The 19,839-nt window shown below is 40.4% G+C and overlaps 1 protein-coding gene across 1 annotated transcript in view; it reads left to right on the plus strand.

The window, feature by feature from the left end:
* LOC104466122 (suppressor of tumorigenicity 7 protein homolog) overlaps positions 1–19,839 on the plus strand; it is a 51,701-nt gene that overhangs the window by 11,904 nt on the left and 19,958 nt on the right. Inside the window, exon 6 of the mRNA XM_010079452.1 lies at positions 6,668–6,782. Coding sequence (XP_010077754.1) covers positions 6,668–6,782 — 115 coding nt within the window. The remainder of the gene's footprint in view (positions 1–6,667; positions 6,783–19,839) is intronic.

Below are 19,839 nucleotides of genomic sequence, written 5' to 3' on the forward strand. Positions count from 1 at the left end.
TTCTTTGGCTTGTGTTATACAGGTCAGGTTAAGCAGGCTGCTCTGCCTTGAGTGGGATTATAGATTTATTAACATCTGTAGCAGTTATTTAAAGTACCATTTATTAAAATTTGAAGGAAAAGTACTTCTTAGGTAAATGAGACCAAGAGTTATCTCATAAATTTTAGAAAAGTGCTACTCTTTTGAGTGGTGACATTTGCCAACTCCACTATAGAATAGTATCTTCAGTTAGTTCTTGTTCTGACACATAAGCACTGCAATAATAGCAAGGGATAAATGTTGATTTTAACATTTCCATATGTCTGTATATTCAAATGTGGTTTGTTTTGTCACAGATTCATATGTTATGGGTAAGTGGGAGAGGCAAGTTGGAAGCTTGGGCTCTTAAACAAAATAGAAACTCCTGTGATCCCCCTGATGCTGTTTATCCCTTCCCTTTACCTGCACATGACTTAGACCCCTCTCTTTTTGTCATGACTGTGATCCTGCACAAAACCCTCAAAAACCAGAAATTTGGCAGCCACTACCTAAACCTGATGATGTTTCTCATATAAATTATGGGTTTCCAGCATTGTGATTCTATTAAGATAGAGAATGTGTTCTTAGAATATAGTCACATAGTCTTGGTAGGAGCCCTGGTAACTTAGACTCCTTTTGGTCTGCCCTCTTGCATCACCCATGTTCAGGGGCTTTGTATTCTCCTTTAATTGTACTCTTCCATCTCTCTGGAATCCCCTAGCCTTTTTTTTTTTGAGCTACTAGATCATTTCCTCCCTTTAATTTCATTTTAAAATCTACTTCTAAAAATATGGCAAAGTTTCTGCAAAAAGTATTTTGGGATGATGTAAGTGAAGGAATGTTTTTGAAGAGGGATAAGAGTAATGACTTTATTTCATGCTTTATAAAGTTACTAATCTTTGATGTAACAAACATAATCGTAGTTTATCACTGTTACTACTTTTATGTGATCTGATTATTTAGTAGTACATGTGCATCCACATCTGCCTTTAAAATTCTCTTTATTCCTGATTTACATGCATTTTTGTAACACAGTTCAAATAACAGTATTTTCATAATCATATACCTTAAAAAACTCAAGCTATAGTCTGAAGGCTTTAATCCTCTGATTAAGAGAAAACATAAAGGCTGCATGTTCTAGCATATTTCCTATAGAGTTTGCATATTCAGTAAGATATTTTTCACTTTATTGACTCATTGTTAATATGACTTCTCTTCAATGTAGCATTATCTGTGAATGTTATGGAGCACTAGGACTAAACCCACATTTGCCGAATTAAAAATGGAATGTCAGCAAGTTTTATACCTGTGCCATTCCAGAGTAAGTGTAAACTGGATCTCGGTCTCTTTTCTGACACTCTGAAGTTCAACCGTTAGATGACATGTCAAATTCCCTGAATTCCACGTATGGATGAAAATATGTGGACCCTACTGCTGATCATTTCCAAAAGAACAGGATCTGTCAGATTTGGCTTCTTAGCTTCTGTCCTCTCTGAGCTGTGAAAGAGTAACTGTGGAGCTGCTTCCAAACAAAACAGTGATTGTTTGCCAGAAGGAATGCAGCACACAGAATCTCACTTTCACTGCATTTAAGCAGAACTTTAATTCAAGTAGGCCCAGTGTATTTCAGATCATTTTCCAACTCCAAGAGCTATGAGAGTGTCTGTTTACATCACATGAATCCCACTCACAATGAAATTGCACTGCAATGAATTTCATTTTTAGGACTGGGAGTTAGCTTAATTTTTAAGCATCTGACATTGTTAAAAGAGCTTTTTTGTGTCGTAGCTTTAGTCTGCTGACAATGTTCCTTCCCTTCTGTGCTTGCCAGGTGAGCTGACACGGAGAAAAACTTAAGCATTAGTGTATCTTATTAGACATCAGAAAGTCAGTGTGGAATGGCATGTTGCAAATGCCACAAGCCCAGTGTAAGCTTCAGCCTGGGCACAGACATCTGAAAGCTCAGCTATAAACAAGGAGGCCCATGGAAATGGAGGTTTCTGTTTCTGTGCTGAGAAATGGCTTGAAATTTTGCCTTGTCTACCTTGTACAGTTAACAGTTCTTACAGATTACAAGTCATATACCAGGAAGAAGCTTATGCAAAGCGCCTGTAAAAATAACAGTGCTGTCCATACCATGTGCTTGATTCTTCACTGGTGGTGGACAGTTGCACCTAGAAGATGGCAGCCTCAGTCGTTCCTCTTCTAGAAGGCAGGTTTTACTATTTCGGATACCCACTGCAGGAACAGATACACTAGGAATTAAGGCTGTAACAGTTTCACTATTTGCACTGAATTTCTCTTGTTTGCTTGTTGTTGTTTCTTTATTTTAAGCTGAATTCATTTTTCATATTTATGAATGCATTCAGTTAAATACATTGATGTAAAAATGTTTTTGTTTGTTGAGAAGATATAAGCAGCAGTGAATGGTTGCATGCACTGCCCGTAAAATATGTGACCATGCATACAGCCATAATACAAATGGAGAATAAATGTGCCAACACCAGGTTCTATATAAGATCATTCATTTATCCACCTCTGTATTCCCTTGAGTCCGATGGACTAGTCGCAGGCATAAACTGTAGCTTAAAGCTGTTTTCTACACCATTAAAGTATCATTGATAATTGATGCATGATGTTAATGTCGTCACAGGGAGAACAATGGATGCAACAGTTAAAGCTGCATTCCTTAAAAATGTTTCAAAAATTAGATCTAAATGAGAAAAATGCTGATGACTGAAATATTCTCAGGGAAAGGAGTCCTCTTCGTTAAACTGTTCTTTGGGAGATAAAACTTGTTCCTCATCCAATAAGTAAGATTTGAATTTCCTTGTACCATAAAGCATTTTTTGTGATCATCACATTTTCATATTCATCAAAAAATCATTGAACCTATACCTTGCAATTTGGATTGGGGTGAGTCTGGAAATAACGTCCCTCCCAGGACTAGTGATAAGATATCCGACTGTGTCAGACTTATTTACAGAATTTTTCTGCGAACTTATACTCCCAAAATGTTATTTATCTAAAAAATTTAAAAATTATTAATTATCTGCAAAAGCTACCATTTCTGTATATTTGCAGTATACCTAATGAATCTTTCAATGAAAAGCTATTCGTGTTTCTACACATGTCTGTTTCCCCCCAAATGTGCAGAGCAATTAAAACAGAATATGGGCTTACCCAGCCCCAGGCCTGAATTTCATCACTAGGATGTATTTTGACCAATACAAGTTCAAAGTAAAATCCTTTGACATTTTACTTCTAGATTTTGTATAATATGTTCAATAGCTATTTGAACATCTTTATATTGTAAGGGAATACATTCACAACTGTGTGAGGTCTGTTTTTATACACTATGAAAATAAGCTTTGCTCAGTGGAGCACAGCTCTTCCATACCAGCTGAGAAACCGACTAACTGGAATTTTACAATGAAACTTCTAGTCCTAATGTTTGTGTAAAAGCTGTAGCAACTTTGGTGAGAAATCTCAGGTGCTGAAATTGATGACTGTCTCTTGAGATCTTAAGGTGTGAAGAAAGATGATAACAGAGCCTTGGTCTTTTCTTTAAGTGCAGTGGTTGCCACTGAAATGAAAGCATTTGTCAAGTTACAGTAAAGACGTAAAGAGAATTATAATTGATAAGCCAATTCGGCAAATATTAGTCTGTAACTTCACAGAAAATAAATCTTTGGGTGCAAAGGGAGTTCTATGCCTCTTAAACTGGAGTCCAGATTAGGGCTCAATGCTGTAAGGGTCTGGGGAACTTCAGGGTGCATTATTCGTGTCATGTTCAGGGATAACATGTCCATCTTTACATCTCTGTGTGGAGTATGAACCAACCTCCTTCTCCATCTGCTAGGGAGGGAAGGGGAGCAGGCTCATGGTCTGCCCTCCGTTGCCCCTCAGCATGATGCCGTATTTGGCCTGCCCTGACCATCCAGCAGGCCCGTGTTGAAACCTTTGTGGATTTTTTTTTTTCTTCCTCAGTGTTTGCTTTCACTATGAGGTCTAAAAGGTGACCTGTCATAATATTCTTCCATCTAAGTGGCTTTACTTTCTGGGAAGTTTCTCAAAACCCAAATTTTTACCATGTCTGAAAATTATTTGCAGTGAAAACTATCTACTTTACATCCTGAGATGACAGAGAAGTGAGTTCATGTCCTCTCTTCTGTTTCTTTTTTTTTTTTTTTTTTTTAAAGCAAACCTGCTGTTGTTTCTGCACGGTCAATATTTGAATAGCTGAGTGGCTACTTAGAGATGTTTTATTTTTGTAGCTACAATATCAACTGAGTTCATTGTAACTGGGTTGGACTTCTTAATGTTTGACCTTTCCCAGATGAAGCCTTTATTAACACTTTTCAGTGTGGAGGCCTGGCAGTCGAGACAGTGACCTTTATTCTGCTGCTGTTTTAGGCAGGGTTTATCACTCTGACGGAACCTAATTAAAATAGAAAAAAATAATCAGTGAGTGATGTCAGTGAGAAACAGAAACAGAGTAAGAGCTTTTACTGGCCACAGTACATCTGTAACTAGCTACAGCTCTTCCCTTTTCTTCACTGATGGAGGGAATGTTATTCTGCCAGCCATTTTTCATTTTCAATGGGTAGGGATAATCTTTCTTAATCCCTTGGAGGGGTTTCTTTGCAATATGTTCATTCTGAACTTTAAATCACTATTTACATAGGGCCAGATTCTGTCATGCTTTTTCCTGACAAATAGTAGCTTTCTCTCTTAAAAATGCAATAGAAAGGACAAGAATGAAGAGAAGTAGGCTCTGTGCTGGATCCTTAACTGATGAAACCAACTATGTGAATTTTCACCTGCAGTTACTTTTTTTCATGAGCAATGACTTAAACTTTTTATGTTATTGTCAAATCCTTCCACTTACCTAGATGAACAGGAAGGCCTGTGGTTCATTTTTTGGAAAACTGGAGAAGGAGAAAGGCCTGCAAGCTATGCAGTTTTGTTTGTGTTCTTTTTCACAGGTTCAACTCCTTGCATTGAAATTAGGAACTTTATGGCCATCCCCATGACACTAAGAATCAAAAAAATCAGTGAGCTTTTTCAGGTGCTGTCTCAGTGATCATGATTCTCACCAGAAATTGATATAATCAGTTAAATAAACACTGCTGTCCTTGACTTTCAGATTGTAGTAATCCTCAAACTGCAGCAAAGTCAGTACTATCCAGATAGCCAAATTTAAACAGACTTATCCTTAAGATCAGAATAATTCTTATATTAGCTTATGCCAGACCATTAACACAAGGAAAAAATTCTCTGCACTTTGCATCTCTGTTTATTTGTTAAGGTCTCCACCTTAACAGAGTGAAGAAGCTCTAGTGCATTACCTGTTTGTCATTTGCTAAAGTTCTTGGTGAATCTCCACCCCTCTTGTTTCAGTCCTGTTTTGTTTATGTTACCTCTTTGTGAAATTAGGATTTGCTGGTTCTTACCAGTTTCTCTATTTGTATCTTCAAAGGTAGATTTCTTGAATGACAGTTTTCAGGTTCAGCTTACTATTTTCAGATTGAGCAAAGCTGACCTTGAATCATTTTCTTTACTTGGCTTGTTATAGTATTTCTGTTCTCATAAATCATCTCAGAGAAACTGTAAATGATAGTGTTCCCCTGCAAGTTCCTGAAGAACAGCAGTAATATTAGGTCTCCTAGTTCTACACTGTGTGGGACCTTTTTTTGCTGAATGTACATCATGTAGGCAATTAAGGTATAACGACCAGAAAGAAGACACAAGAAAGCAAGGATCTTTTAACACTTCAGTTCTTTAGAGAATCACCGTGACAATAAAAATTATTATTTAATCAATTCTGAGTAAAAAACATGGATGCTTCTAATAAGTGTGGCTTCAAAAAGGAGATGCAATAGAATAGCAGCTTCAGTCATTTGAATCTATGCAGACACTGAAACTGAGGATGTCTAAGAACAGATCCCTGGTATGTCTCAAAGGGTTAGTTCACAAAGTAAAGGCACTGACATGTAAAAGGATTAGATTATTTTAACTACACGTTTCATTCAGTTTGTCATACAAGATGGATTCTTTAGTTATAGTGTTAGATTTGTGTAAACTTTACCTTTCCTATTGCTGCTTTTTTTTTTTTTTTTTTTAATATTGGCCACAATTGCAGTTGTGTTCAAAGTATCCACAATTACAAATCCTAATATCACATACTTGCTAATATAGTTGCATATATGTAAGCTTCTCTCATCTGATTTCATTCTGATTTTTTTCAATGTATTTTCTGTTTTTTCTACTAATATCTGTTTTTTCTACTAATACACCAGAGAGGTGCTGACTGACTTACTACTGGTATACATTGTTGAAGAATCTTTTCCAGCACAATAAGATAACTCTTCTTCACCTTGAAGAAGCCTGTTAATTGAAGGAGAGTTATGTATTCAGGCAGCTGTGTTCTTAGATTTGACTAATTACATCCTGTGCAAAGCATGTCTTATCAAGAAACCTGACCCAGTGTCCGTTAAGAGCTCAGATAGTGGTGAACTCTGGGAAGGAGCCAAGAACAGGGGAAACTGAGGATTTTTAACTTGATGTTGGCTATTTCAATGCATTTTGAACAGGAAACCCTTTTCCATGTTAATAATCTAACCCTTTCATATGCTGCTGATTTCAGTTGATGAAGGAGTTTCCTCTGCTCAGCATGTTCAACATCCATGAAAACCTGCTAGAGGCTTTATTGGAACTGCAAGCATATGCAGATGTCCAGGCAGTCTTAGCAAAGTATGATGGTAAGTTCATATGTATTTATGTTTTATCTATATGATACACACAGAAGCAATGTTTCTAAGTCAAACTCTTAAAATTTAGGAAACATTGTAATTAAGGTGACTGGCACAAGCTTCACAGGTCCCCTAACACAGTCCTTAAACCAAAGACTAAACATTGTGCATTTTTTCTGCTAACCTATGCTTAATCAATTGTACAGGGTAATGGAAGTCACTTACTAGCAACTCTTCAGTGCTTTCTTTGCTTTCTGTTGATGTTTAAAGAATGACTATTTAGGTTCTGCAGACTTCTTATTGCATGCTATTCAGACTTTGTCTGAAGAAGAGATTATCAATTCCCTTGTGGACTTTTCCATGAATGTCGATTTAGTAGCATACAAGTGCTTTACAAACATTTGTTGATTTAATTTCACATCAGTCTAGTGAGTAGCAGACTTCATGTCTTATGGGGAAAATTTGGAAAGCTCAGAAGACTAGGTGAACTTTTTGCATTTATTTTCGGTATTCTTTAGTAAACATTGATTTATGCAGCATTGCATCACTTTTTGTGTTCAAATCACAGCTCCTGCTGCCTTCAGCTCTAGCCCTTTGAACTTGAATTCAAGACACCAGGGTCTTAAAACAGAGAAAGGACAGAGTAAGAAGCACCAACTAACATACTTTTTTTAGGTTGAGTTAAATGGTTTTCCTTGTATTGTGTAGAAACTTTGTGACAGAAACAGGAATGCAATTCGGTTCTCTTGAGCAGCGTTCATCAACCTTCACAGTGCCACTCTTCATCCTCTTCCTGCAATTCCTGGCTTACTCACTATCCACATTCAAAGCTCTGCAACAAGTGAATTGAGAATCCTACAGCTATCCGTTTCCTGTTGTGTTACTACACAGTCCTCATTCATCTTCAGAAAAGTCTGATTCTATGCACTGGAGTATGGCAAGGGAGTTTATGAAAGGAATATTATGTAACCATATAACTAAAAATGAGATCATAACACACATGAATAGCTGAAATAAGTGAAACAGGCAGCCTTAATTTCTTAATTTTTTTTTCTAGGCTGATCTTGTAGCCTTTAAAATGTACTTAATTACTAGGTCTTACAGCCTTTGTGTTCTTTGAACAAAGATTTTAAGCCTTGTAACTTACAAAGTTTTTGAAAAGGCAGATGAACATCATTTGAGGTACTGTTTTATACATGGCTACCAATATGGGCTCTGGAGCTTATCTCAACAGTGCTTTGGCCACTCTTCCTCTTTGGTTCTTTGAAGGAATTAGCATCTTTTCCAGCCTGCCCATATTTCATCTTCTGTCTCATTTGTCTACAGAATTGTGTTCTACTTCTCCTCTGCATGGTCAGTTTCAGCTTTGTATGGCTCCCAGTTCATACCAGAGAGGCTCGTTGTTCAGCCAGTACTGCTCATTTCCAGTTCTATTCTTCTGCCTCTCCTAACTACCTATTCCAGTCTTCTCTTCAGGCCAGTCATGGTCATGATACATCTCCTCACCCACTTTCCGACTCATGTCTTACCAGACATCTTTTCCATCTGTCTTTTTCTCTGTGGCTTCTGCCTCCTTTTCATTTGTCATTCTTTGCTTCATTGCTTGGGTGCCCAAAAGCAGAACAGTAAGAGCCCACACAGAGGCTTCTCTCTGTCAGCCCCAGTACTTGGCCCCATATCATCACATGGAACAGTGGCAAGGGGATGATGCATAAGTTTATTGGAGTACTGAGATGTGTGTACTTGACGAGCAAAGGATCTTTGGAGAGTATAACGGAAAAAATTGCAGAAGCTTCTACTGACTATGTGCTAACTGCTTTCTTCTAACATCTTAAAACTTAGGAAATTAAGATAAATTTTAATTAGGCTAGCAATAGACCATTGGCTTGATACTGACTTGATCATACTGCCAAATTTCAGACCCCTGCAGTAGACTGTAGCAGAGTTGAGTTTATCTAACAAAAGATAAATAAGCATCTGATTACAGGCAACATTTGTGATAATCACTGCTACCAGTCCAGCCTGGAATGTTTTCAACTCCTTCTGCAGTCAAATCATTCTAAGCAAAGATCAAAATGTCACTCAGGCCCTTGAGTACTGCCATCCAGTAGCAGTAATGACTGGGAGAGATATTGGTTGTGCTTACTCTGGTTGAAGAAATCTGCACTTCAAGTGTCAACATCGGAGTCTTTCTTGTAGCTTCTTGTATTTCAGTAATCCCTGTGCCACAGGTATAGATCCCCATGGACTTTATTTTGGCATGTTAAGAAGCAAGTAAATAGAAATGCCCATTTTTATGCCCCAGGCACCACAGGACATTGGCACCTTCTAGTCTTTAATGTAGTTATGAGATGATAACCCTGGGAGGTAGCAGAACTGTGACAGAACAGGGAATTAGGCCATGCCCTCCCAAATCTCAAATTAAACTACCGTGCCAGCTCTACTTTTGCATACTGAAGCACGGATCCCTAATTTTAAACAATACCATGGCAGCAGTTTGTGTCATGGAGGTTGATAAAACTGGAAAGTGCATTTTATTTTCCCAAAACTCTGATAGAGTCAAAACTGAAGTCATAAATATAAGAAATGAGGCTTTTCAAAATAAAACTCGTCTTACACTGTCTGTTTGAACCCATGCGGTTTCAACTTTTGCGTTGCCATATATGAACAAAGGTGTGTGTATACACTAGTTATGCACAAGGACTCAGCAAACACAGGCTTTACCAGTATAACTCTTACAGTTCATGAGTCTCAGAAGGCCTGTCTCAGGGAGTCTCAGCTCATTTTAGAACTCATCAGCTTCATGTGTTGTAAGATTTATTGGAATATAAAACAATGAACTCATTTATACTTTCCTATATGCAGTTTCTGTTGGTCCCTCTCCACTGCCTTTTTTTGACTAAGACCAAACCTGATTTATTGTATCTTGATAACATCTGAACAAATTATTTCCTTGAGCAGTTTGCCCCCACCCTGGACTAAAAAGTTGGATCACATTATGTGAAAATCGGCCTCTGCAAGCAGACACACTGCTTAACCAAAAGCCATGTGTTAAATTCTGTTTATATTATGTACCTGGCAACAGAGCTGATGTCCATAGTCGTTATTCATGGAAAAAGGGCCTCATTAGTGGGACGGCATGCACTGTTGCTGCGCTCCATCGTTACAGTTTCAGAGTTCAGCGTCTGTCAATAGAGTGCAGATGACCTAAATACTGTTGAATTCTGAAAGGATTTTTGGCTCTGATTTGACACATATCCGTGTTATTTACAGCAGAAATATTTATGACTGTTAAAGAGACTGTTCTTGATGGAATAAGCTTCTGGTATTCATAGTAGATAAAGTTTCTCTGCTCCTCTTTCCTTGTTTTTGAATGGATTGTTTTCCAGTGGAGCAGGTCTGCCTGTTGTGATGCTTAGAGCAAATTATTTATTAACTTCCCTGGGCAGCCAGTTGCTTTGACTGTTATTATCCAGTAACCTGGGCACTGTGTGAAAACTCAGACCTTTCTGGCAATTGAAAGTCAGATTTTAAAAGAATGGATGCCTGTGTATTTAGTCATAGTGATGCAGTGGTTCCTCCCTAAACCTGTCCTTGTTTTCATGTTTTTTAAATGACCTGTGTTTTCCAGTGAGACTATAAGCCTTCTGGCTTGCAGGAGGAATACCTTATACAGATTCCCTTTTCACTTACTCCCTTGCAAAGAAGGAAAAAGGTCATGTCACCATGTATGCAGAGTCCCAAATTCAGAGTTCACTTGAAAAGATAATTTAGACTGAAGGATACACAGAAAGAAAGTGAGTTTTAAGTAGAAAAGGTCTCATTCTGCTCTAGGCTATGACACTTTTTTTAATTGGTAATGGCTTGCTTTGAAGAATCCTACTTTAAACTAGTGTCAAATCAAAATGCAGGCCTTTGAAGAAACACTTTAGAAAGAGTCTTTTTTATCTCGGAATACTTCCAATTTAGTGAAATCTAAACAGTTAACGTAGAGAAATTAGTTGTCTAAAATGTAGCCTATTCAGGGCCACTGTACTTTCTCCAGTCCCCCTCTGTCCAATTTCTTCTTGTCCTTACAGACTTATGAAATGGGTAAATTCTGCTTACATTGAACTTGAGGGCATTTCTTTTGTAGGGAGTTGCAGATTAATGAACTAGTTGTGTGGAGTGTTCAGTTTTATTAGCCAGGGTCTCCAGAGTTTTGTGTATATGTATGTATTTGAGATCACAGTTCTACTCCATCAGTTTCATTACTTGCCATGATTATGTCTGGTATTTTGAGAAGATGTTCTGTCTGGTGGAGCTAACTGGGTAGATGTTCTAACAGCAAGAAAGGTTTTCTTCTGAGTTAAAGATGTAGTAAGGGGCATTATGGACGCAACCATTACCTCATACCCACTATTTTATAATCCTTTTGTTTCTTTGAAAGAGAGACCTTAAGAGAAAGATCCTTTTAGTTAAGGTCGTATCAAAGCCTAGTATACCTTCTCTGAGAGATGCAAATGAGGCAAGACCTTCAGCTTGTGTAACAGCAGTATCAAGAGAATATTTTTTTTCCCCATTGCATCTTTTTCAGCTTCTGCTTTTAAGAACTAGTTTCTTTCCTCTGTGTTAAAATCACTTGTCACTTCTGCTAGGTCTATGCATCAGTTCTGTGTTTGTTCATACCATCTGGTCTCTTTTTTGCCGTATGATTCTGTGGGATCTTTTTGTTTCTCCTGCTTGTGCAAAAGCACAGAAAGTCTAAACTACCTGTACTAACCTTGCTCTTTCTAATCTCCTGTAGGAGTAATGATTCCTTCCTCTCTCTGTGCATTTAAGATTGAACTTGGTCAAATGAAATAGGCTGACACCTGTCCGGTCACTGAAATATTCATCTCAGCAAGAGTTGCACATGAAGTGTTTACAACCAGCAGTGACCCTCAGAATCTTTCCATAACTGAACAGTTCAAGCTTTAATTGTGGTCATGGCAAAATAAACACTTTTTGTTTGTGCTGAAATGTTTTTCCCATCCTGTCGGGGGACCAAAATCCAGGCCTTAATATACACAGTGACTGTGTGTTTGTGTTTGATCGGGGTGTTTCCCACCTCTGAGAAAGAATGTCAAAAGTACAGAGAATCAGAACTGCTTTGTTTTGCAAGCACAAAGTAAGCATTAGGTCATTGTGTTCATAGTTGTACTCTGCCAGCATGTTTTCTGCCACATTTTGTGGAAAAATGCAGTGACTATTCCCATGGGAGATAATACTACAGGATATGATATCTTTTTGACAAAGTGTTTTTCCCCCGATGTTCAGTTCATACTTTCCTTTATTGAATTCCATCCCATTACTCTTGCTTTTAGCCATTTGTATCAGCTTAAATCACTTTCTTCCTTAATGTTTGTGTCTTTATAAATGACTGCATCTCTGTTCTGTCATCACTGATCCAGACTGCACATATTTATTTGCTAGAGCACTTTCAATCTTCCCCATAAGCAATTTTTCCCTACCACCTGTGCAAGAGCTGATGCTCTAGCCTGCAGGTGCAGAGAACTGGGGGAGTTCTGTGCTGACAGGGCAAGTGTTGGCCTATCACTTAAACACTAGAGTCTACAGACAGCCTGAAGGAGGCTAATTCAGAGCTGGGGTTCATCCCCAAGCCACAGCACAATAAATGTCCTGTATTCCACCATTTTCTGTTTTACTTCTTTGCGTAAGTTTCCCTTCTTCCAGTTTGTTGATATAGTTTCAATCACTTATTTGGAAATCTGTGAATGATTCCAGCTTAATGTAGTCTCTCTCCACTGCTATATGAAGAAGAACTAGCAGTTTGACTGGAGCGATCTTACTGTGCAAATTAAGCCCTCAGATCTACAGCTTATTTCAGCAAATATTTAAGTCCTATTAGAGCTGATAAGATTATTTAGCTGTCTGAAATTAAGCCCATCTGTATTGTTGATATGGGAATAACATATGCTTTGGGGTCAAAATGGAGAATAATTTTAGATTAGTGACTTAGATTTTACATTTATTACTGGTTACTGCAATTGCAGCATACCTGTTTCTTCACATTTAGGGCCTTTTGATGACTTGTATAGGGGTTGTTGCACCAGTACATATCCAGATTTATAATTTCTTGGTTTAGTTGCTATTTTATAAAAACAACAGATCCCCTGACCTTTTTAGATGATACATGGCATGTTTTCGGCATCTTGAATCAGAGAAATAGTGATATTATGGTTACAAGTCTTCATCTATAGCGCCTTTACATTAGTTCACTCTCCCAAGCAACCGCTTATGAAGCAAATGACCAGTAAGAACTCACTTTCCCAACCCTCCCCGTAGTTGACTGGGGCTAATCGAGAGAAAATGCTCATAAATTAAGTCTAGATATTTTGTATTCTGTTTAAAGATACGAACAATAAAGAAGAAGGAGAGCTTTTTTTAGTTCTTACTAGGCAAAAATGTCCTGATGGTTTTGACAACAGAATAGCAGCCACATCTTTCAGCACATTGTGGGAGCTCCACAAGTAATCACAGGAGGGTGGGAAACAGTATATGTGAAGATATTTTGCCAGATGGCTCACAGAGCTGGACACAGTCATTTATGAAAAACTGCTCTTTAGTTCCTGACAGACAACATATCTCCTAGGGCTAGTTTAGACTTGATTCTCTTGCTAAATTCAAGTTGTAACCAGGCATAATTGTTTCATGTTTTTCTCTAAACAAGAGGGTCCAGTTTGGGACATGAAGCCTAAATTACCTGAGCATTGTAGTGATCTGACCAGGATATAGGAGAACCAAATACTTACAGTTTAACATGGAGCAAACAAAAAGCAGAATGCTTTTGGAGGGAAGCATGGACCAACTGAGGGTTGTCTCCACAGCAACATAAACGTGAACATTTATATGTATTTATTCCATTGCCAGGGGACTGTAGGTATTATCCTCAAATAATTGCTACTTGCTCATTAGGAGCATAGTGCTGGAAGAGGCCTCCTGGGTGAGTCAGGTCCCACTACATGATATAAACCTTTCCATGAGCTGAGCAAGCTCCATCCTAGAATTTGCTTTTTTTGTTTGCCCCACTGTTCTATCTGGAAATCTGCCTCAAAAATTCACGTCTCAGAAACCTTCTTTTAATCTCCAGCCTAAATTTAATTCTGAACTGTTTATTCTTGTGCCAACGTTGTCCTTTACTTCAGCAGCCCTTCTCCTTTCATGATGTTCCTTGTGGGTAAGCGTAGGGAACAGTTGTATCTTCCCTAAAAGCCCTCATGTAGTCAGGAGGGCTTTAAACTAGAGTTGCTGGTGGAGGGGATCCTAAATCCATCCCACTTTGAGGTCAGTGACAGTAATGGATGCCCTGGTCCTGGAGTAGGATCACAGGCTAGGAAGAGAGCACCTGAAGTGGAGGACAAGGGAACCCCAACTGGTAATCCAGCCACGATGGGGGCCCAACTTAAATGCCTGAACACTAACACACAGAGCATGGGGAACAAACAAGAAGAGTTACAGAGGTGCGCATGCGTACAGGGCTGTGATGTCATTGGCATCACTGAGATGTGGTGGGCTGGCTCTCATGACTGGAGCGTAGGAATAGATGGGTATAAATTCTTTAGGAAAGACAGGCAGGGGAGAAGGGGAGGGGGTGTTGCCCTCTATGTCAGAGACCAGCTGGAATCCATGGAGCTCCACCTGGTGGTGGGTGAGGAGCTGTCAGAGAGCTTATGGCTCAGCGTTAAAGGGAAGGCAGGAGAAGGAGATGTTGTAGTGGGGGTCTGCTACAGGCCACCTGACCAGGAAGACCGAGTGGATGAGGCCATCTGTAAACAGATAGAAACAGCTTTGCATTCGCAAGCTATAGTCCTCATGGGGGACTTCAACCACCCCGGTATCTGTTGGCAGGACAAACACAGCAGGGCACCAGCAATCTAAGAGGTTCCTGGGATGCATTGATGACAACTTCCTCTTCCAAGTGGTACAGGAACAAATGAGAAAAGGTGCTATGCTGGACCTTGTGCTTACCAACAAGGAGGGGCTAGTGAGTAATGTGAAGCTCAAGTGGCTGCAGTGACCATGAAGTTGTTGAGTTCAAGACCCTTAGGGGGTCAAAGAGGGTGCGCAGCAAGCTCACTACTCTGGACTTCAAGAGAGCGGACTTCGACCTCTTCATGGACCTGCTTGGCAGTGTATCATGGGACAAAGCCTTGGAGGGAAGAGAGGCCCAAGAAAGCTGGTCAGTATTCAAGGTCCGTCTCCTCCAAGTACAGGAGCAGTGCATCCTCAGAAAGAGGAAGGCAGGCAAGAATGCCAGGAGGCCTCCATGCATGAACAAGGAGCTCCTGGAATTACTCAGGAATAAAAAATACATAGGGAGTGGAAGCAAGAATGGGTTAGCTGGGAGGTATGCAAAGAGGCTGTCTGAGCTGCCAGGGATCAAGTTAGGAAAGCTAAAGCCCAGATGGAATTAAATCTAGCCAGGGACATAAAAGGGAACAAGAAGAATTTCTACAAGTACAACAGTGATAAAAGGAAGACTAGGGAAGATGTGGGCCCTCACCAGAAGGAAACTGGAGACCTGGCCATGAGGGATTTGGAGAAGGCTGAGGTGCTCAGTGATTTCTTTGCCTTGGCCTTCACTGGAAGGGGCTCTGGCCACACCACCCAAGTTGCAGAAAGTGAAGGTAAGAACTGGGAGGAGGAAGATCTGCCCACTGTAAGTGAAGATCAGGTTCAAGATGGTCTCATGTGAAGGTGCACAAGTCCATGGGACCTGATGAGATCCATCCACAGGTCCTGAGGGAACTGGCAGATGAAGTTGCCAAGCCATTAACTGTCATATTTGAAGGATCATGGCAGTCTGGTGAAGTTCCCACTGACTGGAAAAGGGCATAATGCCCATTTTCAAGAAGGGCATTATGCCCGTTCAAAAAAGAAGACCCATGGAACTACAGACCAGTCAGTCTCACCTCTGTGCCTGGCAAGATGATGGAGCAGGTCCTCCTGAAGGCTCTAGTAAGGCACATGGAAAGTGAAGGAGAGGTGACTGGTAACCAGCATGGCTTCACCAAGGGCAAATCGTGCCTGACAAACCTGGTGGCCTTTTATGATGGAGTTATGGCATCAGTGGATAAAGGAAGAGCAACTGACATCATCTATTTGGACTTCCACAAAGCATTTGGTGCTGTCCTGCACGACATCCTGGTGGCCAAATTGGAAAAATACGGATTTGATGGATGGACCACCCACTGGATAAGGAATTGGCTGGATGGTGATGGTCGCACTCAGAGAGTTGTGGTCGATGGCTCAGTGCCTGAATGGAGACCGGTGATGAGTGGCATTCCTCAGGGATCAGCACTGGGACCGGTGCTATTTAACATCTTTGTCGGTGACATGGACACTGGGATCAAGTGCATCCTCAGCAAGTTTGTGGACAACAGCAAGCTATGCGGTGGAGTTGACGTGCTAGAGGAAGGGATGCCATCCAGAGGGACCTGGACAAGCTTGAGAGGTGGGCCAGTGCCAACCTCATGAAGTTCAACAAAGCCAAATGCAAGGTTCTTCACATGGGTAGAGGCAATCCCAAGCACAAATACAGGCTGGGTGGAGAACGGATTGAGTGCAGCCCTAAGGAGAAAGATTTGGGGATGTCAGTAGATGAAAAACTGAACGTGAGCTGGCAGTGTGCGCTTGCAGCCCAGAAGGCCAACCAGATCCTGGGCTGCAGAAGCATTAGCAGCAGGATTCTGCCCCTCTACTCTGCTCTTGTGAGGCCCGACCTGGAGTGCTGTGTCCAGCTCTGGGTCCCCGAACGCAAGAAAAACATTGAGCTGTTGGAGTGGGTCCAGAGGAGGGCCACGAAGATGAGCAGAGGGCTGGAACACCTCCCATATGAGGACAGGCTGAGAGAGTTGGGGTTGTTCAGCCTGGAGAAGAGAAGGCTCTGGGGGAACCTTATAGCAGCCTTCCAGTACCTGAAGAGGGCTTAGAGGAGAGATGGGGAGAGACTTTTTACAAGGGCGTATAGCAACAAGACAAGGGATAATGGATTTAAACTGGAAGAGGGCGGATTTAGACTAGATAGTAGAAAGAAATTTTTTTACTGTGAGGGTGGTGAGGCACTGGAAGAGGTTGCCCAGAGAAGTTGTGGATGCCTCGTCCCTGGAGGTGTTCAAGGCCAGGCTGGGTGAGGCTTTGAGCAACCTGGTCTAGTGGGAGGTGTCCCTGCCCATGGCAGGAGGGTTGGAACTCTATGATCTTTAAGGTCCTTTCCAACCCAATCTGTTCTATGGTTCTATGATCTTCTCTCAGACTTTATTTCATTTGGATTGTTACAGAAACAATCTAGTCTTTTAATTTACTTTTGTTTTTCTTGACCATGGGTGATCAGATTTGAACACAACATTCCATGAGAAATCCCATTTCTTCTGCAGGAACGATTCAGGTGGTGTACCTGAGCCTTGCCTCACCTCACCTCATTTCCGTTCCTTAAAGATGCCAGCAGTTCATCCTGCAATCTGTATGCACAGATGTTTCCAGCTCAGGAGTACTTCCTACTAGAAGATACTGTTTTGTGATAGTATTTTGTTTTATTATATTTAACTCTGTATCAGGCTCAGTTCCTGCAGTATGATATCTTAATCTCTTAGCCATGCAATTTCCACTGAATATTCTCCATTCAAGTATTGATGCAGAAACTAGCCTTTATAAGTGTGGTTAGAGGTTTTTTGTGTGTTGAGTGGTCTCATTGTTTAACCTCATGGCTTGTGTATTAATGGCTGAATTACCATTTTCTTGCTGTCATTGTGGCGTTTGCTGGCATACCTTTGACAGACTTGAGCCAGCAGCTTTCATAGATGTAACAACTGTTTTTTCTCTGCTACATCACTTACATACTCCAGACCTCTTGATTCCCTCTAGTTTTCAGCTCCTTCAAACAGATGAAGCTTCATTATTCAAAGAAGTCAGGGCAAACATTCTCTTCTTCGGTCTTTTTTTTTTTGTATGTGGAGTTTGCCTTTTGCCTGGGAAAATGTATTTCCAGGGACTTCTAGGTAGAGCTCCTGTTCTGTGTCATTCTTGCAAAATTTTGTAGAGGTCAGATCCTGAACCAACGTTACTAGATTTGAACTAATGTAGGGGAATATATTTCCCGTGAGGTAATGGTGGCTTGGTGGCCCAGAGAAACACTTACAGGTAAGGGGAAAATAAGGTATTCTATTGACCAGTTGAAAACCTTATAAATGGCAGCACATCATTGGGTTTTTTTTCTTTTCTATTCTTCTAGCTTTCACTCCATTTGTGACTTGATGAATAAGCTTACTGAAAGACAGAGACTAGTATGTTCTGAAAAAGGTCATTTCTGTTTACTGGAAATAACTTTTTAACTCTTAAGGAAAACCTGGTATAAGCAGGGTTATTGAAAGTGCTTATAAATATTTTCTTCCGTCCAATATTGAAGATGGGCTCATGTATGTCTATAGCTAGCTTCTGTTAATGCAGTAATTAATGTATCTGTCACCCAGACTGCTTTGCATACTGTTGATTTTAATTACTTCAGTCACTACAATTGCATACTCCAGTGAATTATGGTTGGAATATACTATAGGGGAGCCTCCAACAAGATCTTTGCATCTCATACTTGAAGTGCAAGGGCATAAAAAGACAATAGAGGGGATTTAACAGGTAGCGTTTTCAAAGTGCCTCCGTCATTCTGGCAACGTTTTCGGTCTATAAGGAGTGACATGCTGCTTGGTTGCTTGGTTGTTAATAAGTGAAGGATGGTGACTGCTGAGATATGACTTGCTTGTCCTCTTTAACTCCTTTTTGGAGCCTGTCTTGCAAGGCACTGGGGTTCAGTAAATCACAAGTGTCTGTCGTGTTTTAACCTCAACAAGCAATTAAGCACCACACCTCTGCTCACTGACTCCCACCCAGTGGGATGGGGGAAAGAATCAGAAGAGTAAAAGTGAGAGGGTTGAGATAAAGACAGTTTAATAAATAAAGCAAAAGCCACATGCACGAGCAAAGCAAAACAAGGAATTCATTCACTACTTCCCATCAGCAGCAGGTGTTCAGCCATCTCCAGCAAAGCAGGGCTCCATCACGCTTAACGGTTACTTGGGAAGATGAAACACCATCACTCCAAACATCCCCCCCTTCCTTCTTCTTCCCCCCCAGCTTTATCTGATGAACATGACGGCATATGGTATGGAATAACCCTTTGGTCAGCTGGGGTCAGCTGTCCCAGCTGTGTCCCCTCCCAACTTCTTGCTCACCCCCAGCCCACTCACTGGTTGGGAAGGTGTGAGGAGCAGAAAAGGCCTTGGCTCTGTGTAAGCACTGCTCCGCAGTAACTGAAACATCCCTGTATTGTCAGCACTGTTTCCAGCACAAATGCAAAACATAGCCCCATACTAGCTACTATGAAGAAAATTAACTCTGTCCAGCCAAAACCAGCACAGTCTCTTAGCCCTAAAATTAGCAAGCTCTGTGGTAATTTTGTCTTTCTAATCAACTTTGATGACAAACTGAGGGCTAGATAGTTTCTTAGCACAATAGTCAGATTAGCTGCTGTTCAGCTATACAGTGGGCCTACTCCAGTGTCTGGTGTTTACAACACTGTGTATTTACTGTTTACTAGAAGAAGCTGTAATATTATCTCAGGGCCTAATGCTTCCTATCACTTACTGTTCTATTGGGGTTTTTTTGCCATGCTAGGTAGGCAGTGTACAGAAGTGTTTGCAGAATCCAGCCTTTAGTGAGGGTTGTTTTGGTTTTGGTTTTCTTGGTTGGGGTTTTGTTTTGTTTTGTTTTTTTCATTTAGCTGTAATCTTTAACTTTTTAGTGATGGAATATCTCAGTCACTATATAATATGTGTCTGCTGGGTAGATTACTACTGTGGTAGTCAATTATTGTCTGTAGCAGTAGGAACACAGCTATAACTCAAGTCTGTTAAACAGCAGTTCTCTCAACCTTTTGGAAGATTTGTACCAATCTGCTGGTAGAAAGCACACATAAATTAAGTTGAACTAGTGGGTTAAGTCAGGTTTATGGCTCCTTTGTGTCTCTGGAAGAGCG

Source organism: Pterocles gutturalis, unplaced genomic scaffold (assembly GCF_000699245.1).
Source record: "Pterocles gutturalis isolate BGI_N339 unplaced genomic scaffold, ASM69924v1 scaffold5314, whole genome shotgun sequence".
In the NCBI taxonomy this organism is placed as follows: Eukaryota; Metazoa; Chordata; class Aves; order Pterocliformes; family Pteroclidae; genus Pterocles; species Pterocles gutturalis.